The sequence below is a fragment of the Micromys minutus genome, assembly GCF_963924665.1.
Source record: "Micromys minutus genome assembly, chromosome: X".
In the NCBI taxonomy this organism is placed as follows: Eukaryota; Metazoa; Chordata; class Mammalia; order Rodentia; family Muridae; genus Micromys; species Micromys minutus.
In genome coordinates, this window is record NC_137970.1 from 86,113,617 (window position 1) to 86,136,778 (window position 23,162).

The 23,162-nt window shown below is 39.0% G+C and overlaps 1 protein-coding gene across 6 annotated transcripts in view; it reads right to left on the bottom strand.

Moving 5' to 3' along the window:
* Window positions 1–15,959, bottom strand: part of LRCH2 (leucine rich repeats and calponin homology domain containing 2) — a gene marked incomplete at both ends in the record, with an annotated part of 85,893 nt that extends 69,934 nt beyond the window's left edge. For 5 of the 6 annotated variants that reach the window (XM_080909931.1, XM_080909930.1, XM_080909929.1 and 2 more), the window contains one exon: window positions 15,572–15,944. In XM_080909931.1, coding sequence (XP_080766057.1) covers window positions 15,572–15,944 — 373 coding nt within the window. Of the gene's footprint in view, window positions 1–15,571 lie in introns of all 6 variants that reach the window. The other variant, XM_080909926.1, reaches the window with a different exon arrangement.
* Window positions 15,960–23,162: the final 7,203 nt, after the last annotated feature.

Below are 23,162 nucleotides of genomic sequence, written 5' to 3' on the forward strand. Positions count from 1 at the left end.
GTTATTCTCACTCGGAACCTACCAGAAATGCCTATCCAATGAATCAGCAAAAGGCTTCCCATCACTTCCTCTATAAGGCTTCTGATTGGCCTTTATGTGAGTCTAAGAACTGTGACTGGGAAACCATGCAGTGGCTTATAGAATTACAGTTGGACCACAAGTACACCACATCCATGTCCTAGCTATATAAGCAAGCAGTTTTTCAATCTTGTGGGGTTAGATTCAAGGTTTTTCTTATGATATACCCCATTAAAACCTCAGTTAAGATCATAAAAAAATGCTGGGTGTTTTCCATAAATGGTCCTTATCATGGGCAAATCAGTCTGAGCTGGATGCTTCAAAGTTCAGAGACATAGCACTAGGCGACAGTTGAAGAGTTCCAGAGAGAAACCAAGGGCTGAACTTGCTAGAAGCTACACCATACTCATAAAATAAAAAATAATTGAATTTCTTAAAAGAATATTCATATTAAAAATATTCTATACTTTATTATCTTCAATACCATCCTTACTATTTAACAAAATATCATGCATAATGAAAATACCATGACAAAATATTTTAACAGTTTAGAAATAAGCTATTGTTTAAACATTTTGGGGGGGTTAGAAATTTTTATGTTGTGCAATAGGGTGTTTTTAAAGGGAGTCCAACAATTTAAATAGTTAGGTTAATGTACTCTAACTGTCTGTTCTTGCTTTGGATTCAGTCTGCTCTTGCCGTGAGTTCAGTTAAGACCTCTAATATATAGTCTAAATCAATTATACTGAATAATTAGCCTAAATATTTTAATTTATCTAACTCCTTTTAAATAGCATCCCATTGTTCAATGTAGAAAATGAAGAAAACAAAAATAGAGCCTGAATAAACAATAACATTATCTCTAAACTTTTAAAATTGATATTTATGCTTATGTGTAATAATATGCTACCTTTTTCTTTCTAAAACATTTTTGTTTTTATTTTGAAAGTTTGTGTGTGAGTGTGTGTGTGTGTGTGTGTGTGTGTGTGTGTGTGTGTGTGTGTGTGTGTGTACATTTCCATGTGAGTTGAGGCACACATGTGTCACAGTGCATGTGTGAGCAGGTCACTGGCAATCTCAGGTGTTGTGGCACACTTTTCCCTTTATCTGAGACACGATCACTTGTAGTCCCTGTGGCTCACCACAGGTTATCTGGCCTTCAAGCTATAGGGAATTCTCTTGTCTCTGCCTCCCATCTCACCTAAGAGTTTCAGAACTGCACACATGCAGTAGACTCCAGCCAGGTTCACATGAGTTCTGACGATCCAAACTCAGAACCCCATCCTTCTACAGCAAGCACTTTACTATCTCCAGAGAAATATTCCTGTTACCTTTCTTTTCCAGTTAAAAAATGATATATTCCTGGAATCTTTGAGGGTACCTCAGTGAGGACTCCTATTAATAGAGGATACTGAGCCTTAACTGACCATTTTCTATAACCAGGCAAGGTTCCCAGTAGTGGGACTTGGACACCAACGTAGCCACCAAATCTTCAGGACCACACCTGTCCTGCCTGTAAGAAGTGCTGTGGCTCAGAATTTATGGGAGTGGCCAACCAATGACTGGTCTAAATTTAGGTCCAAGCCACAAGGAGGAGCCTATGCTTGACACTGCGTAGAGGGATGGGAACTGGAAACTGAATGGCTCAAAAGTCTAGGGTAGAACCAAACACAACTAACAGAGGAACTCAATGAAATGATTCCTGGTGATATTGTGCTATACGCATGAATTGCTGCCTATCCCAAGTACTTCCTCTGGCAGCGGATGGTAGGAAACATACAACCAAACACTGTGTGAAGCTCAGGGAATCCTGTCGAAAGGGGGGAGGGGCAGTATAGCAGCCAGAGGATAGGGAACATGACTTACATAATCAACTAAACATATCACATAGGGGCTCACAGGGACTGAAGTAGCAGTCACAGAGACTGAATTAGCCTGTCCTATGTCCTTAGCATACATGCTGTGCATGTTTAGCTTGTGCTGTTTGTGGGAGTGAGAGTGTCTCTGACTCTTTAACCATTCTTTAGGACCCTTTTCTTCCTACTGGGTTGCTGCATCCAGCCTTGGCATGTGGGTTTGTTCCTACGCTCATTGCAGCATGTTATATCATGTTATGTTGATATTACTGGGAGGCCTGCTCTTTTCTAAAGGGAAATAAAGGGAGCGATGGATCTAGGAGAATTGGGGGTGGGGCATTAGGAAGTGTGGAGGGAGGAGAGACAACACTCAGGATGTATTGTATGAGAGAAGATTAAATAAAAAGAAACAATTATATATAGCTCAGTGTGGTAGTACATCCTTGTAATTCTAGCCCTCATAAAGCAGAATCATTGGACGTTTAATGCCAACGTGGACTGCACAGTGAGTACTAGATCAGCCTGAGTTATACAGCAAAACAAGATAATAAAGTTATTAAATGGTACAACCGAGTAAAGCCACAAATTGCAACAATATCCCAACTTCTCTAAAAGGGTCTAAGGTGACCCTGCTGCAGGTGAAGGACAAAGTGAAAGGATCAGCAAAAGGCAATATGTCTGACAGAAGAGTTAGCAGGCAGTGACTACAGAACAGGAAACGTGCAAAGATGGTTGGCTGGATACTCTTGAAAAGCAAAACATAGTTTGGTACTCTGAGTCTCAATAAAAGCATGGGAGTTCAGTAAAACAAGATGAGTCCTTTAGTAAAATAAATCTGTATAATATCCCATATGAATGCAGTAAAGAACAAAAATATAATGATTAACTCAATGCATAGAAAATGCATTTTACAAAATCCATTGCCTTTTAAATTAATTTATTATAAAACTAGTAATAGAGAGGAATTTCATCAACCTGATATGGAGGTTTGAGTAAGAATGGCTCCCATAGGCTCATATATAAGAATGCTTATGTTATCAAGGAATAGAACTACTTAGAAGAATTAGGACAAATGGCCTTTGTAGAGTAGGTGCAGTCTTGTTGGAGGAATTGTGTCACTTGGTGTGACCTTTGAGATTTCAAGAGCCCAAGCCTGGGCCAGTGTAACTCTCTCTTCCTGTTGCCTGCAGATCTAGCTATAGAACTTTCAGCTCCTCCAGCACCACATCTGTCTGCAAGCCACCATGCCTCCCTGCCATGATGCTATAATAAACTGAGCCTCTGAACCTGTAAGCTAGCCCCAATTAAATGCTTTCTTTTATAAGACTTGCCTTGGTCACGGTGTCTCTTCACAGTGATGGAAAGCCTAACTAAGATTCCTAATAAGTGCTATGCTCAAATACCAAAGGTAACATCATATCAATTGGAAAATTACTAAAGGTGTGACTCTTCCAAATACAGCCAATAAAGACCCTTCCTCACTATGCCTATTACATTTTGTGCCATAATTTATATTCAGGACAACTACGTAAGAAACAGAAATGAAAGACATCATAATTCAAAATTAAGAGTGAGGGTTTTTTCTTTCAGTGATTCAGATGCTGATAGGGCACCCATGCTCCAGTAGATGGTCCTACACCCAAGTATATACAGACAGCATGAAATGGATTCTGGATTCAAACAAAAGAAGTACATTAATTTGGGAGATAAGTGGTAGGGGGAGATAAAAGATGACTTCAATGGGAAGGGACGAGGGATATGGATTTGATCAAAACATATTATATGCATTCATGATGTTCTAAAACAGTGTAATGCTGGGTGTGCACTGCTTGGCCTGCTCGCCATGGGCACTACTAAATGAGCAAGTCTGCAGTGGAGAGATGAGAGAGAAAGACAAGCAGAATGGTTTGAGCACAGTGAAGGGAGGTAGAACTGCAAAGTCAAGATTGTGAGGAAAAGCCTGATACTAGCAGCCAGCACTGCAACCTGAAGTGATGCTAAAGTCTCAGGCCATCCTGACACTAGGGGTCATGCCTGGGATGGTGGAAATGAGACAGCAAAGGTCTGTGTCTATATCCATTGCCCATGTTACCAGCAAACATCACGCTGATGTCCCTTTGAGGGCTGCTGCCTGGGACAAAATTGGTGTCCAAGGACTGTAATGAGCTGGCCCCATCCTTCACTGGTTGTGGCACTGGGGAGAGAGTGTCCTGCCCACACACACACTTCACCTAGGCAGTACAGAAGAGCTGGTGGGGGAGGGGTGAATAGGGTGGGCTGCCTGGAGAACATGAGCCCTCTTCTGCCATGAGGTGGTCTGAGCTCAAGAGACATGCCTTCCCTCACCCTCCAACTCAGTCTCCTGTAGCAGATGGTAGAGCTGGCTCCAAGGTCATGAAAGCTCCAATGGCTATGGCTTTCAGGATGGAGGACCCTGTACCACTAAGGACCACGTGGCAGGGGCTAGGGTGAGACAGCCACAAGAGCAGGATAGAAGGACAGCTGGCCCCACCCCATGGGTAAACTGAGGCAGTGCTGGAAAGCTGACCCTAGTGGTGTGTGGGTGCAGAACTGGTAGGCTACAACCCACGCCCAATGTTTTCCCATCTACCCCATCTATGAACAGCTGCAATGCATAAAGGTGCTGGTGCTAGACATTCAAAGCTGCAGAATCTCCACGACACAGGGCAAAAATAGGATATGTGAGAGAAGTCCTGGTGAGGATACAGTTTGACTAGTGTAGCAGAAGCCGGAGGCCTCGAACCAGACCACTGACTCCTTGCAGTGAGCATTTGCAAGTAAAGCTATCTGGGCAAAAGGGTTTAGTGTGTGATACACCATGGCACTAACACACTGCAGCTTCCATGGTGAGGAGTTTTTTATTTGTTTTCTTTTCTTTTGTGAGGAAGGTTGCAAGAATGGATATGAATGGATGGGGAGAAAGGTGAGATTGAGTAGATGATATGTCATTTACAAAAGATACATAGAAGTTTTTTTAAAAATATTTCCAAAAATACTATTTTAATTTAGAAAATATTAAAATATAGGGGGCTGGTGTTCATAACACTCTCAGAAATGTCTATGGAGGAGCAACAGGAGACATCTTGTCCAGCAATGACACACAAAACAAGCCTGATCTCTAGTCTGTGTAGAGGAAGCACATGCGAATACACATAAACACACACACACACACACACACACACACACACACACACACACACACAGGAGATTTCCATGAAAATATAAACTATAAACCAATTCTAAGATTGATATACAGCCTAGCAATTCTATTTCAAAGTATATAAAAGAAAAAGGTTTCCACATATATAAGAGATACTTAATGTTTACAGGGCGACTATCTGCGGGAGAGAATGAGAGCATAAAATGTCACAGAGAAAGTGAATAGCAGTGTAGCGACCCAAAAGAATGAATGACACTTCACAACAAAAACAAACAAACAAAAACCCAGATAAATCTCAGAAACATAATATTGGAAAAGAAAATAGAAAATAGAAAAGTTACTAGCTAAAAAAAAAGAAAAAAATAGTATGATACTGGGTTTTTTTTTTTTTTAAGCTTTGAGAAAAAGAATAAGAGAATGGGACTGTGAAATGTTTTGTTAGGACACAGCTAACTGACCTGAATGTGTTTTAGCAACCACCAACAATCACAGTTACACAGCACAAAGCGCAGTCAACCCAGTGTGGAGAAAATAACTGACGCTGAAGCAAAGATGAGGTAGACACATCAGAGACTGTGACACACTGGTGACAGGACCAGTGCGAGGCAAGGGAGAGAGGAGCCAGAATAACAGTGGCGGTGAGGACAGTCAGGAAGGAAAGTTATTTAAAAGCCTCCGGTGAATGGGCAACAATTTCTACTGAAGAAGAAGCAGAGAGAAAGAAAAGATGTTAGAACAAGCCCCATTCCTGATCTGAATGACAAGGCAGTCAAGAGTCAGAGACATGGGCTTGAGAAAATCTAGGGATGACTGTATTCAGTAAGGTTCTATGTGATCCTCTTTCTAAGCCAAACTACTCTTTCTAAAGCTCCCTGTGAAGTTCCTATATTCCAATCAAATGTCATCCCAACCTCTAAGCAGGCAATGCACACTGTTTTTACATACAACACTTAACTTTCTTGAAATATAAGGTTCTGAAATGATGGCTACCATTTATATTTTGGGAAAGAAACAAAACTTCATTTTTTTTTCTTCATTGAGGGGATTGTTCTTTTCACTTGGCACCATTCCTCATCTCTGCTTACTAAATGTCATTATCAGCACCGCCCCCACATGACTACAGTGAAAAGTGTTTCCAGTCCTTGTACAACCATGCTTTGCACCGTATAACTATGATTTTCAATGGTTGCTAAAACACCTCCCAACCAGTTAGCTATGTCTTAGCAAAACATTTGAGTCCCATTTTCTTACTCTTTGTTTCAAGGCTTTAAAAAGTGAAGCCCAATATTACAGTGCGCTATCTTTAACTATGGTAACTTTTATAATTTCTTGCCCAGTATTAAGTTTCTGAGATTCATCTGGTTCTTTGTTCATTTTTAGTATATACACACACACAGAGAGAGAGAGAGAGAGAGAGAGAGAGAGAGAGAGAGAGAGAGAGAGAGAGAGAGAAGGAAAAAATTCTTTTGAAATTCCCATATGAAAACTTTTCTTTCACATGACCTCAAATAACATGAGAAAACATGAAACTGTTATCTTTTATAGTCCATACACTGGTTTGATGTAAGTGAAATTATATAAATTAAAATTTCTTTGAAACCGGTTAAGCAAACAATGTTTGGGACTGAGGGTAAAAAATGATGGTACAAAGCCCTGAATTCAATCCACAGTACCCCAAACAAAAGCAGTTGAAGTTTGACCTTTACTGCATTTACTGAATGAGCTGAAGTTGACACTTAAAGTTGATTCTTTATTAAATGACCCCATAACAGTTTCTGTCAATAATGAAATGATACTCTGGAGCATAAGGTGTGGATTTTTGTCCTATAAAGGAGATGTAGGAAAATCTTTAAAATTTTCAGAGAACTGATTCTACAAGAGTGTTACAATGCTTTATTAGCCCAAGCATGGGGAGAAAGAGAAACGGTTATAATTTGACTCTCCGTGGCATTACTTGTTTTGCTTTGCTTGCTTGTTTCCAGTTTGAAACTGGCTCTCCTGTAACAGAGGCTGGCTTCCAATTACCTGTCTAGCCAGTTATGAAGTCTGAAATTCAGACCCTCCTGTTCCCTCTCTGAATGATGGGGTTACAAACATGCACTACAATAACTGGTCTGTGGGGTGCTGAGGAATGAACCTAGGGCTTTAGGAATGCAAGGCAGCTATTGTATCAAATGACTTATTTCCTAAGGCCAAGATTGTACCTCCTGTGCCATGCTGATAATGAATCTCCAAGGCACAGGGTTAGTTTTCACTCAGTTTAAGCATCATTCAAAGTGAGCTACTGGATTGAGCAAGGAGAATGTCCATTTTCACTGAATTCCACTAGAGTTTGAACACAATGTCCCAGAAAGTCAGTTTGCTATCTTTCTTCAATACTTGGTACTTGTGCAAAGTATCCCTAACATTACTTTTTTGGTCAGTGGTCTTGATCACCTATTTCTAATGCCATATAAAGGATGAAAAGTGTGATGATTATTCAGTTGACTACCTGTGGGATGAACCAAAGCCTGAGAGGCTGAGTGTATGTGTGAGTTTTCTTGATTTAATACTTTGATGTGGGAAGACCCAAACTACATCTGGATCTTTTGAGGAGGGATGGTCCAAATTGAATCTGGGCCACACTTTTGCATGGCTGTCTATATAAAAGACATAGAAGAAGAAAGTGCTTGCGCTTTGCCTGCTTGTTCTCACTCTCAATGGAAAGTTCCTCCTTTCACTGGCCTTAGAACCCACTTCTTTGGGATTCTAGTGTATACTGAAGATAGACTGAAACATCCAGCCTTGTGGACTACAAACTACTAGATTCTTGGACTTTCTGTTGCTAGGTGGCCATTGTTGGACTTGCAGGACCACACACGACCTGCAATACACGGAGATGGATGGATGGATGGATGGATGGATGGATGGATGGATGGATGGATGGAAGGATGGGTGTATATACAGATATAAAAATATATAGATATAGATAGATACATACAGTTATACTTATGTAGTTAGTTATATAGTTATAATATCTATATAATATTATATATAATCCATATAAATATATTCATTTATCCCATCAGTTCTATTCATCTAGAGAACCCTAAGTAATTATAACTAATCTTAATTGAAATGTGAAAATTTAAACCTTAATCAACATATTCCATCAAAATATAGGGCATCCCAACCATCCATTTCTTTGTGTATTTATGCTGTACTTCAAATATGTAGTCTACCTATGTTTTCTTACACCAGAATCAAAAACAGGTCTTCCTGTGTGCTATGTAAGGATTCTAATACTAAGCTACATATCTCTCTGGAGCCTTTTTTTCTTTTTGGTTTGTCACTGTTTCCTTATGTGCCATTAGTAAGCTTTAAGTTCAAAATATTGCTATCCAGTGGCTAGAAATATGAATCCATAGTTCAGAGTGATTACTGCCTTTGTAAAAAAGGACAAAGGTACTGTTTCCCAAAACCTGTGTTTGGTACTTCACAACTGCCAATATCTACAACCCAAGGGAGTTCAACACTTTCTTATGGGCCTTAGTACACCTTCACTCACACACACACATACCCACACATACATGCAACATTATATGGACCAAACAGGTTATATTTAGGAATATATGTATATTCATATATATGCATTCATAAAGTTATAACAATGAAAAGAGGCCGTGAATTTAAAGGAGAGTAGGGAGAGGTACATAGGAGGATTTGGAAGAATGACAGAAAGAGAGAGATTTAATTTATTATAATCGCCCCCAAAAGAAGACAGAATGCATTACTCTCTTAGCCATCAGATGGCTGTTATTACAGATTTACATCTACATACCTGCTAGGTTCCTTTCTTTTTAGTCTACTGAACATGTTTCCAAACTTAGACTTCTAAAAATAATTATTTTAATCTATTTCTCAAACATAGAGGCATGAAAGGCTATTCAAGTAAATAAAATATGGAAAATGATGGTGGGCATGAAGTTGAATAAGTATGTACTTTCAGAAGCAGTAACTTCTATATATTTGTATTAACAGTTCTATAATAAGTGGAAAACATTCCCAGTGGATACAGCACTGTGCTATTTCTAACCAATACTCTGCTATATTCTCCCCAGCAATCATAGAAACTTCCTCACACTAAGTACTATGTGTTCTAACAATAGGATGAAATAACATATATATGCATATATATGCATTATATATGAAGTTGTACAAATCGAATTTGTTTAACAATAACTATACCTTACAATTCAAACTAAAATTTTATTTTACTTTTCAAACTTGTGAAAAAGTAAAAGAAATTAGGGGACTGCTACAGGATTAGTTCCAGAGCAAATCTGTTCAAGGTTTAACAACTCCAATATATTCTACAACTATTAAAATATGAGTCAACTCTGAAAAATTTGTTTCTCATTCCATTTTTAGGAAGACACTCCATAAAGAAAGGCAGATACTTGATTCAGGTCAAAAACTTAAATCACAAATTTGTTCCAGTGAAGCCCTTCAACTATGACACCAAGTCAGATGTTGTTTTTATCTGGTTCCATTTTACAATTGAATACAATGTACCATATCCTACAGTTGAAAAGGTGAGCCAACACATGTAGGAAATCCTAGAGTCAATTCCTGGTTTACAGGAAAACATGTGGTTATCCCGGACACAGCACAGTCTGGCAAAATAATTCCTAAATCTGTTTTACAGACATAGTGCTCATGGACAGAAAGTTACTGTATAATGCATCAGAGGGAGTAGCTGCAAGTAGGCTTAAACACATCCACTTACTCGTAGCAAGAGGGAAGAGAAAGCTGTGAAAATGATCAGTATATTGGGTAACAACAAATTCTTTTTGGTTTGTTGTTGTTGTTGGTTTGGTTGGTTGCGTGGTTATTTGTTTGTTTTTTTGTTTGTTTTGTTGGTTGGTTGGTTGGTTGGTTGGTTGGTTGGTTGGTTGGTTGGTTGGCTTTTCAAAACAGGGTTTCTCTGTGCAACCTTTTTATATCCTTTTTGAGTAAGAGGTATTTATTATTATTATCATCATTATCATCATCATCATCATCATCATCATCATCATTATTTGATGAAGTGGATATAGTCAAAAGAATAATGAGGTCAAACCATCAACTGATTTCTCTAGGAAAGGTGCAAACACCTCTTAACTGTTAATCCTCTCAGGAGGCTGTCATAATCACGTAGTTCTGAGCTTCATCCCAGTAAAGGACAAAAGCAAGCCTGAAGCTGAAATGAGAACTGACAAGAGGGACAAAGGAGCTGGAATAACAGACACCATAAACACAGAGAAAAATGTAAAAGACACCAAAGATACACTCTGCCAACAGCTGTCTTGTCTCCATGTTCCATCTTAGCAAGCCTTTTCGAGGCAACAAAGCTTCATAGCTACATAATTTGAGGACACTATGTAAAGTTTGCACACACAATGACCTATAAGGCTGGGATATCCAAGAAAACTAAAGAAAACTATAGGTTTCACTGAGTATACAAATACAAAATAACACTGCACTAGAACTTGAACACTTCCTAGTTTGGGTTTTGAACCTCTGGACAAATACTAATATTAGGTTAACCACTAAATTCTGTCTGAATTTTCATTCTCTCAAACTGAAAGTGTTTACATTTATACAACCTTGACTGTACACTGAACTCACCTGGGAAAATTTTGTTTAAGTATCTTGGCCACAGAGACCCTAATTTAATTGGCCTAGGGTAAGGCTTTGGCATTACAAAAACATCCGTTATGATTTAAATGTCTAGTCAAAGCAGGAAACACTGGTATACTTTATTTTATGCATGTATGAGGGAGAGTAAAATAACACAGAAAGCTTTCCCTTCCTTCTTGGGAAACTTTTCTATTTCCCTTAAGTCAACATTGTTTTAGCTCATTTTCCAACAACCACTTAATTAGAAGAATAACATGCCTGCTATTTTTAACACATTTCCAGCCACAGTTTAATTAGAAAAATAGTATCTTAGCTATTTTCATTTCTTCAAGTCCTTTCTCCATCCAATAAACCACCTCATGCTTGTCTAAATAATCAGTTTGGTTCTGAAACATTAACCAAGAGTCGTTGTAAATACACAGTAACAATATCATCAAACAGTATTATCTTTAAGATAAGTATCTGTATGTATATGTTTGTGTACATATCCTTCACTTGTCTTCAATTCTGAGGTGCCTACTTTTATTTACATAAAATTAACCTACTATCTGTATTCACAAATATTCTTCTAAATACTGCATGGATTAGTTTTGTCAAAACCAATGACAAGTGTCTCACATACTGATATCTCATTTAAGTGAAAAAGAGAATACCACAAGATCTATTTTACTCTACCCGACTACAATATAGTCTCACAAAGAACATACACTTGAAAGACAAAAAAAAAATATTAAATGTCTGGCATTTCTTTCCTCTTTAATTTGTTGTTTTATTGATTTTTAAGTAAATTACACTGTTGATTTTTAAATAAAATAACTTTGTTCAAATTAACTTACAAATACAAACATTTATTATATATATATATACAGCTGGTTTAAGGAAGCCACTCAAACATTTGTCCAGGCTCAACCCTATGCCTCTCAGTGAACTGCTATACAATCAGAACAACCATTCTAAAGAGACAGAACCTCTCTTAGGGTTTTACACTTTCCTTTCAATTACATTTTTCTTCAGTTGTCCACTACAAAAAAAATTTCCAAAACTATGAAAGAGTTGAAACCAGGAGAGTAAAAAGTGTCTTTATGTCCTTTTTATAATCCACATGTCCTTTTACCTATATCCCATCCTTCCTCATCACCTAGTAGTATCCTTTCTGTTGCCTTCTAAATATTAAAACTAGACCCACACTAACAGATATATGTGTGTATATATATATATATATATATATATATATATATATATATATGTATGTATGTATGTATGTATATGAAATAGAAAATTGCTAATCAACAAATGGGCTAATTAAAGCTACAAACACTTTTCAAAAGAAGACTCACAAATAGTATGTATTTTTTAAAAATGCTTAACATCAGTAGTCATTGGATAAATGCATATTAAACTACCTTGAGACTTCACCATACCCGGGTCAGAATGGCTATCATCAAGAAATCAAACAGCAAATTTTGGAGAGGACAGGGTTGTGGGAGGAGGATGAGGAGAAGTAATTCTTAGTCACTGCTGGTAGAATTCACATTAATTCAGCAGGTAGAAAGTTTAATTTGGAATTTCCTCAAAAAACAAAACAGAAGAATCCAGACCATATGACCCAGCTATACTCCTCAAAAAACTCCATTCCAGACAGAGTTGCACATTGATATTTATTGCCCCTGTCTTTACAATAACAATGAAATGGAATGAACATTGGCATTCACTTACAAATGATTAGATAATGAAAATGCACTACACATACAAAATAGAATGTTATTCAACTGTTCATAAAAATGAAGTTAGCAGGCAAATGGGTGGGTTTAGAAAGTATAGTATTAAGCAAAGAGAACACAAAGTCAGAAAGAGAAAAATCTGCCAATTCTCCCTCATATGTGTATCATGGCTTATAATAATGCTGAGTTAGTTTGAAAAGTCCTATTGGGTGGTTGTTCATGCTTGTAATTAGGTGAGACTGAGTCAGGAGGATTATCTCAAATTCAAGACCAACCTGGGATACAAAGTGAATTCAGTGCTAGCCAGAAATACAGAGACTCTGTCTCAAAAGGGTGGGTATGGGGAGCTAGGAAAATGACAATGGGGAAAGTCCTGTCAACAGAATGACAACTGGGGTCCAAATCTCCAGAACCCATGTAAAGGACAGGCACAGTAGTTCAGGGTACTTAAAATCCCAGCACTCCTTTAGGAAGGTAAGAGGAAAGACAGCAGAATCCCTGGAAGATCATGGGCCAGCTAGCCTGGAATACTCAGAGTCCAGGAGACTCCTATCTTCAGGGAGAAGGTTAAAAGGGATACAAAAGGAACTCCTTTGATGACCACATGCTGGCCTTAGAACGCATATGCCTTCATCCATACGGAAATGTTTACACACAGGAGTATCACACACAAAGGAGGAAGCAGGAAGAGAAAGAAATAGAAAAGGAAGAAAACACACAAATAAAAAACAGCTTACTCAGCAGGTCAAGTGTTTTCAGGCAAGCATGAGTATCTAAATTTAATCCCCAGAATCTACATTAAAAAAAAAAAAAGCTGGGTACGTTTTTTGGTTTTGTTTTTGTTTTCAATTTGAAATCCCAGAGCTAGAGAAGGGAAGACAGATGGATCTCCAGTGTTCTCAAACCAGCCAGCCTAGCTTTCTTGCCAACTTCAGAGCAGAGAGTCCCTCTCAAGGAATATAAAATGTATTGCACCTTAGGTTGACCTCTGGCCTTCATGATAATGACCACATTTTCACATGCACCCTAGCTCCTGTTTGCACTTGCACAAACACAAATACACACACCAAAAGGTATACGTTAGAGACACTAGTAAAGATTAAAATGGAAGGGAACTGGGTATACACAGTGCTTGAATAGCATGTGCAAAATCCTGAGTGTTCAGCATCAGGACCAACAAAAAGATATGGGGAACAAACATGGTTCTCTGTTGTGCTGAAGTTTGCCTCAGACAACCAACCAAAGGCTTAAAAGCAACTGGTTATCACTGCATAAAATGATGCTCACGTTTGTGACAAATGTCACTACACAAAGAAGAGAAGGAGGAGGTTGAAACAATATAGAATGGGAACACTAAAGGAGTATATATCTTTCAAGTGGCTCTCCATATCCTCAGGGAGAACAGGGCACAAACATAAAGGGAAAATAAAGCCAGCACTTTATTTTCTATAAATAAGTAGTAAAGACAATAAGTACCCAGGAATTCAAAGAAACAGAAGACTGCTATGGAATATGGAACCAGCTTCTTGGAAAACCTCATGCATAGTGAGAACCTTGCAGTGAAAATGAGGCAAAATTGCACAAAATACATTTGAGGGGGCAAGAAGCTGACCTAGTTGGAACAGAAGACAGGGACATTTGTGGAGATAAGGTTGCAATAATTAACCTGGAACCAGACAGGGACAGCTCAGATGCTTAAACTACTTTGTCCTACAGGTAGAAGGAACCTTTCTGGGCTATAAAAATGGTAAAAAAAAAAAAAAAAATCCCTACAATAATGCATCGTGGAGCCATTTTTCTTGAGGCTTTTGAAAAAACACACCAAAGAGCTCATATCGCCAATACCAAGCCATGAGTATGTGAATAGAGTGGGCAATCTGTTCTTTGTAAAGGTGTAAACATTCAAATGTGCTTTCCAAAACACAAAATCAGGTCTTCATTCGACATTCTTTAGGCTATTGCCTAAGGGGAGTATTGAATAGGAAGCTTCAATTTGAGATTTTCTTCCTCTTCCGTCCCCTGTCTGCATGCATCTTGATTTGATATCTAGAAACTGAATGCACTCAAATTGTCTGGTTTGTAAATAAGGTTGTTTACCATTCCCACTATGCATAAATTTACTTACTATGTTGCTTCGAAATCACTACATCAGTTCAAATATTTTGGTGTATAATTTATTTCAGCAGACTATACGGGATACATAAATAAAGAATTAAAGGTTGTAAGAAGAAAAAAAGAAAACTTTCAGCAAACCTAAACAAAGCTAAGAATAAGCTGCACGGGTTTAGAAGGGGAGCGAATTTGGAACAACAGCAAAAATACCAGCCACAACAAAGACTAACACAGAGTATTAGGGTAATCTGTTAACCATCAACTCCATAAAAAATGGAATAATTTTTTTCACAAAAAAATGCCCAAACATATTTGTGTTTTGTTTTCTGCTATACAAATTAAAACTCGGCATCACTCAAATCTGGACTACCTTTCATCCAATAACCAAACACTTAAGTGATTGATGATTTAATTTACTAGTACAACAAATATTAATCTAACCACCGTCACCGCTCAACACCAAGAAAACTGAAAAAATAAGATAAAATACAACCCACTCTATTAGACATACGTGAGAAAAAAGAAGCCCAAGATATCCTAAGATGATTAAACAAATCCACCATAAGACCATAGACAAACAGCAAGCCTTATTCTGAAAAGGACTATGCCATTCGTGCAGGCATGGATGCCTTTAAGGAATATACAGGGCTTATGATATTCTGCATTGTCTCAACTCCCCTCATAGCCTCCCACCTACTCACAGTTGAGATGGGGAAAGACCAAGAGTTTAAAGTGAATTAAGGAAGGTGTCAGTAAGTCCCTTCTGTCTGTTTGCATGCAACTCTAACAATAATGCCCCTAACACCTAACATCACAGCCAGCTTCCCCATCATCCCTGGGCTACTGGCGCCCCTCTTCCCTGCTGCATGCATTGCCCCTTTGCAGTCACAGGAGGCTGCTAGGATTCCGGGACTCCCGCCTTCTCTGAGCGCCGGCCCAGCAGACTCCAACAAGGCAGCCACGCAGCCACCCACTCCCCATCCTCCTTCCAGGCCCCGTTTCCCCTCCCCCCAGCCTGTCACCTGCTTGGGTGGTGTCCGTCAGGTCGTAACCACTGCCCGGGAACTCTCGGAGTTTCCTGCCACTGAGGCTCAGGATGCCAGAGTTCCCCGCCTCCTCCAGGGCCCGGTCCAGGCTCCTCACCGTGTGCTGTGGCTGCAAGCTCCCCGAGTGCCACTGAGGCCCATTGGGGAACGGCTGACCGAAAAGAGTCGGTACCGGGATGGGCACCGCCACGGTCCCGCCACAGCCGCCACCTCCTCCCGCCCCGGCCCCGCCACCGCCTCCTCCTCCACCACCACCTCCTCCTCCAGCCGCGCCACTGCCACCACCACTTCCACCTCCACCGCAGCCGCCGCCCCCACTGTTCCCACCGCCTCCCTGACTCGCCGCCATGTTCCTGGGAGAGAGAATAGCCCCCGACAATACTCGGAGCCTGGGCCGCGAGTGGAGGGGGTTCTTAGGACGCATGCGCAGGCTGGGGGTGGGAGAGGGGGGGCGAGGGAGATGGTGGGAAGGAACCCCGGGCCAGTGGCTAGGAGGTGTCTTGCACACAGAACGTTGGAACGTGCTCAACGTTTGTTAAAAGAAAACCGAGGATCCAAGGAAGGATGCTGAATCCAGGGTCCGCTGCTTTGGGTACCAAAGTCTTAGGGAAGAGGTACCAGGTTAACAGGAGGTCGCTTGGGCTCTGTGCCTCCTCTCCCTGCCCCCAAATCTCTCAGATCACTTTGCCTTTTCGTTCTGCAAAACAAAAACAAAACAAAAAATATGAGGTGAGATAAAAAGCATTTCTTTCAAAATGTATAGAAATAGCTCTTGGGAGGATTAGGAGGCAACTGGCTGAGATGCTTACTACAAATACCTCAAGAATCCTCTTGCAGTGCAAGTATACTAAAAGAAGTGTTGGAGAGAAAAATGAAAACAGTATTGAGAATGAGACATAACTTACATTCTGCTAGCCTTTAGAAGCCCAAAGTAGGAAAAGACCTTAGATGTTTCTGAGGAAGCCTCTCCTTACAGTGAGTGTCAGCCAAACTGCTGCTTTCCAAACTTGGAAAAAGAGGTCTCCACATTCTGTTCTATTACTCTTTGAAGTTGTTCCAAGAACTCCAAAATATCTCCAGTTTCTTCCCATCACGTCAGCATTGGATGATAAAAGCGCTTTGATCATCAAACGACCTTAGAAAGCATTTTTGAAATACAGGTTTCGGTTTAAGTGGAATTCTAAAGATTCGATGCTGGGAATTTGAAGCCAATCAATCTTGGGATTTAGGAGTTCCTTCTTACAACTTAAAGAGATGTTTAATGTAGAGGCCAAAGAAAGTTGAAAGTCGTTTATAAGAAGACATCGTGGTGCCTCCTTAATCTGACCACAATCTTTTTAGGCAGATAGATAGTGAACACTTTCATCTGCTTCTCTGCTTTCTACTATCTCCTTCTCTCCCAAAGAGTCTTCAACTCCATTCCCTGCTACTCAATGAAGTTCTTGGGGAAAATAATCAGAATTCTTTGGCACCTTTCTATTTTGTTAATTCAAAAAAACATGTGCAAATTGTTCACCTCTTTGTGAATGTGAATTTGAACAATGTGGCACAGTCTCAGAGAAGACTACACCAAGAAAAATGATCTGCCATAGGTTCTATACTTTCAAAAACAATATATGGAAGAAAAGTATTTTGGCTGAGTGGCTTTGTGGCCATAGAGGTTAATTTAAATTCAGAGACACCAGAAGAGGACATCAGATCCCATTACAGATGGTTGTGAGCCACCATGTGGTTGCTGGGAATTGAACTCAGGAACTCTGGAAGAGCAGTCAGTTCACTTAACGGCTGAGCCATCGCTCCAGCCCAAGGATAAAAATTCTTAAGTGTAAAGCAAAATTTGCAAACAGATTTAAGAAGAATAATAATCTTCCAAAGAATATTAAAAAAACAGTCTAAGTAAGAAACATAGGAAACATACAATGTGCTGTAAATACATCAACACCTGTAAAGCTTTCTGACAAGAACTCCAAGTTCAAGTGGAGGTTAGATTTATAAAAGAGGTTATAAAATTCAGAAAACTGTTTCAATCCCTTAACTTTCTATATAATACTGGGGGGGGGGGAGAAAGAATTTTTTGTGCTTCCATGTCCCTACATAACATTGGATGATAAATAGTACTCAATAATGAGAATTAAATAGCATTTGCTACAGTTGTGAAATATTGATATACTAACCATTTCCATCTTAATTGAAGTAGCTGCCAATACCCACAAGAAGTTTCCAAGACCCCAGCCTGTTGATACAATTTTAGGAAGGGACAAGAAGGGCCATCAGATCCTCACACAAGGTTCCTATTGCTCTTTCTTGTGCCCCAGTTCTAGTTGTATGTAATTCTCCCCCAAATTGTACATGGTCTCCAGGTGGGGCTAGCCAACTATGTAAAGAAGGCTGAAGGAGGAACATCATCTGCACAGCTGTAGGAACAGTATCAATTATGCTGTGGTGAAATATGTAGTGATGTGTTTATTTGGGAGTGTGCACTGCAAGTAACTGCTCACTTATGCTGCGTGTCCAATAAACTCATTTGTTCACCAAGAGAAACGTGGATAGAAACTTTGGTTTGCCGTTGGTACCATCTCTAAGATAAGATGCTGGTTTAAATTCTTCCAAGGAAAAACTCAAGACAACAGCCAGGAATGGCTGAAACTATCATTTGATCTTCCTATCAATCCCATAAACTGGTAATAGCTCATATTTTATACTTTATAGAAAATAGTACATGCTGTGCTTGACTTTATCAGAATAAATAAGGACACATATGTAAAAGGTAGAAGGACAATACTAAACATTTACTCATTTGTGCAATAAGTATATTTGGAGAGATTATTTTGTGTAAAAACTATATTCCACAATACTATATATAGCAAAAGTTCCTGCATTGACTACATCCTGGACCCTCAAAAGAGCTTATATAACCAACAACATCCCAAATATAGGGATATAATAGTTATGTTAGTTACTTCATAGATAATTATGAGTAACGAAATGTCTAACACATTGCATGTTTTTACTTTAAGTCTGTAACAGGATATATTGTAATGTTTAACATTTGGATTTTATTCCTGAAATGACACACTGTGTAACAAAATAATTAAGACCAATATGCAAAATAACTCAAGCCAGATGTATAAAATGAATGCTAATAAATCACTAAGACTAAATGGCATCTTTTAAAGATCATACAAGGAAAACAATGAGGGGAATTTTGAACGACACATACACTATCTCTTTAGGCACTGGATGGATACAAATGCAATTTCTGTTCAAAAGACATCTGAATCACTAGACACTTTATAGTCACCCTTCTTCCACATTAGCGGTTACTCAACAGTTAATAAATAATGCTGAGTAGAAAAGGAACATTTTTTCCTTCCACAGCCACAAATTTTTCCATTAAATATCTGTTAAAGATGAAGATAAGTGAGCCAGAATACATAGTGTTCTTACTAATGTGTAAATAAAAACATAAGTTTTGATTTAGAATCTAGAACAAGGCAATAAAAAGTTCAAAACATAATATGAACTATTTTTGAAACACTAATTAGATGCGTGGAAAGGAACTGCTATTTCATTTCACAAAAATATCAACTCAAGAAGGAAGTCGAGGAAAATCTATGAAAATGGAAAGATCTCCCATGCTCATGGATTGGAAGGATCAACATTTTAAAAACGGCCATCCTACCAAAAGCAATCTACAGATTCAATGCAATCCCCATCAAAATTCCAACCCAGTTCCTCATTGAGTTGGAAAGAGCAATGTGCAATTTCATCTGGAATAACAAAAGACCTAGAATAGCAAAATCTATCCTCAACAACAAGAAAAAATCTGCGGGAATCACTATCCCTGACCTCAAGCTATATTACAAGGCAATTGTGCTGAAAACTGTATGGTACTGGTACAGAAATAGGCATGTGGATCAATGGAATAGAAGATCCAGAAATGAGCCCTCATGTATATGGTCACCTGATTTTTGACAAAGGAGCCTTAAACATTCAATGGAAAAAGGACAGCCTCTTCAACAAATGGTGTTGGTCCAACTGGCACTCAGCATGCAGAAGAATGAAAATAGACCCTTTCTTATCTCCTTGTACAAAGCTCAAGTGTAAGTGAATCAAAGATCTCCACATTAAACCACATACACTGAAACTATTAGATGAGATAGTAGGGAAAACCTTAGAACACATAGGAATAGAAGAAAATTTTCTGATCAAAACACTAATGGCTCATGCTCTAAGGTCAAATATTAACAAATGGGACTTAATGAGATTGCAACATTTCTGTAAGGCTAAGGACAATGTCAAAAAAACAAAACGGCAGCCAACAGAATGGGAAAAAATCTTTACCAACTTCACATCAGATAGAGGCCTAATATCCAAGGTATACAAAGAACTCAAAAAGCTAGACACCAGAGAATCAAACCATCTTATTAAAAAATGGGGTACAGAGCTAAACAAAACGTTCTCAATTGAGGAATATTGAATGGCTGAGAAACATCTAAGGAAGTGCTTGACATCCTTAGCCATCAGGGAAATGCAAATCAAAACAACCCTGAGATTCCACCTCACACCAGTCAGATTGACCAAGATCCAAAACACAGATGACAACAGATGCTAGCTAGGTTGCGGGGAAAGAGGAACACTTCCCCACTGTTGGTGGGGTTGTAAACTGATACACCCACTCTGGAAATCAGTCTGGCGATTCCTCAGAAAATTGGACATAGTACTACCTGAAGATCCAGCTATTCCACTTCTGGGCATATACCCCAGAGACACTCCAATATACAACAAAGATACATGCACCACAATGTTCATAGCAGCTCTATTTATAATAGCCAGAAGCTGGAAAGAACCCAGATGTCCTTCAGTAGATGAATGGATACAAAAATTGTGGTACATTTACACAATGGAGTACTACTCAGCTATCAGAAACAATGACTTAACCAAATTCTTAAGAAAATGGTTGCATCTAGAGAATATCATCCTGAGTGAGATAACCCAGTCACAAAAGAACAGACATAATATGCAGTCACTGATAGTGGGATGCTAACCCCAGAGGATGGCACTGCCCCGAACAACTCACAGACTGTGTGAAGTTCAAGAAAAAACAAAAACAAAAAAAACAAAAAAACATTATGCTCAATCCTTACACACCAAGAAAACTTTCACTAATTCTGGGTTACATCCTGTTTTACAGGTACTTTTTGCTCATTGTAACTAGTAAGACCTTAATGCAGAGTATCAAAGCTTAAAAACAAAAAGCCAAGCACTGACAAAAATGTATTCGTATACATTTATGCAAAAATGCTTAAAATTTGTTCTTTTATCTTTGTTTTTTAAAATAAAGTTAAAAAATATCAACTCAAATTGTAAATTCAGAGGAAAAGGGTAGGGGTGTGAGTCAGTGGTAGAACAAGTTGCAGACGTGTATGAGGCCCTGGATTTAAGCCAATGAGTTACATTAAGATGTATATCTGGAACCTAATATTAGTTAACCTATACTGAAATATTTTGCACTTGCAACTGAAACCTTATGAGCACCTGTGATCCCTCTAATCTCAGCAACAAGCCAGAATTCGAGAAATCTCTAAGTGGATGTCTAATGATTAGAGACGTGGGAAAGGAAGAAACTCATATGGTCAACCTCCATATGGTAATCCGAAGATCAGTCTCTTCCAAGAAGCCCTCTTCCTAAAGGGTGACCAAGAAGTTATAGAATACGTCAAAGGTGTTATGCAAAGATGACAAAGGAAGTTTCTGAGAGTATGCAACCATACTTGTGTACTTTAACATAATGGTATGAAACATAACATTCTGTCCTAGATATTTTAACTCATGGGATTTAGGCAGGTTTAGAAATTAAGACGATTAAGAAACTATGAACATTGGATTAGATATTATTAATTTTTCCTATGTGTTAATGATAGTATTGCATGTTTTAGGGGCTTGATTTGGCTTCGGTTTTGTCATTCTTGTTCTGTTTGTTTTATTTAAATTCACGAGCATGTGAGAGATTAGAGTAGGCATGTGTGATACAAAGTATGCATGTGGAGGTCAAGGGAAATTTTTGCGAAGTCTTTTCACCTTCACTAGAGCTCCAGAGATTGATGACTTGTCAGGTTTGCATAAGCAAGAGCCTTACTTCCTGTGCCATCTTGCCAGCCCCCCAGTTTCCTTTTGTTTGCAGAAAAGGGCCAGCTGAGGAAGAGTTACTCCCAGAGTCACAATACAACTTCCTCACTCTCTAAAATACTAAAATTACAAATATGAACAACAAGCTATATCTTATTACTGTTGCTACAGATCATACAGATTTAGGGTGAATGTTTTGTGTGTGTATGTGTGTGCGTGTGTGTTTGTGTGTGTGTGTGTAGGCACGCGCACGCACGCATGCTCCTTGGATTTGAGACAGGATCAAAATTTGTATCAGGAACTGACTGTAAACTTTTAATGGTGTCCCTGCTTCGGCCTTCTGAGCTCAATGACTACAGTCATGAGTCACTGGGTTGAAGTAAAGGATGAATTTGAAACTGGAATTGTTATTTCTTGCAATGCTGGTCTTGGAACCTGGGTCTTGCATAATGCTAAGCAGTCACTGGATTGCTGTACTATATTTCTGGCCCTCCTGAGTTCTTAGGTTAATAAATATGCATTAGCAAAGCATTTATAGATGAAAAATTAAAAGGTGGTGGGTGGTGGTAGCACACACCTTTGATCCCAGCACTCAGAAGGCAGAAGCAGGCACCACTTGTCTGCATAGTGAGTTCCAGGAAAGTCAGAGTTACAGGAAGAAACCCTGCCTTAAAAACACAAGAAGGAGGAGGAGAGGGAGAGGAATGGGGGTAGTTAGGGAGGGAGGGAGAGGGAGAGGGACAGGACAGGGAGAGGGACAGGGACAGTTAGAGGGACAGGGACAGGGAGAAGGACAGGGACAGTTAGAGGGACAGGGACTGGGACAGGTAGAGGGAGAAGGAGAGAGAAAAACCAGGCACCCTTTTTCTTCATGAGACTCTCACAGGTCTGTTTTAATAGATTTAATTTATTGATAGTACATTTCATATACATATATTTCTTATTCAATGATTGTCCTTCACGTCTTTGACTCTGTTCTTACAAAAAACATCCCTTTGCACTGCTTTAACAAGTCATTAATTCTGAAGTAAACATTGATGGACTCAAATGAGATTTGGAGAAATGAAATCAATTGTGATCACCAGAAGGAAGCTTTCACATGCCTCATCTTTATTGTTGCTATCACTCAGCATGATCGCATTCTATCAGGGGTAGCATCTGTCTTGTGCCACTTACCAAATTTAAGAATGGCCATGAATCTTTTTAAACTCTCAAAAAATGCTAGGCTCCTCACATATAAATTGGAGGTTATAATATTCATAGATATTGTAGGAGGATAATGAAATGAAACTATAAGTTAAATTTGTTACAATTCTTTATCTCAGTTGTACTAGGTTCACTTTGCCAAAAAGAACACTGAGCTAAGAGAATAGTGTGGCGAATAGACCTTAAGCTCTTTTGGATTGTTATGTTCCTGGTACTCATTGTACCCGATGCC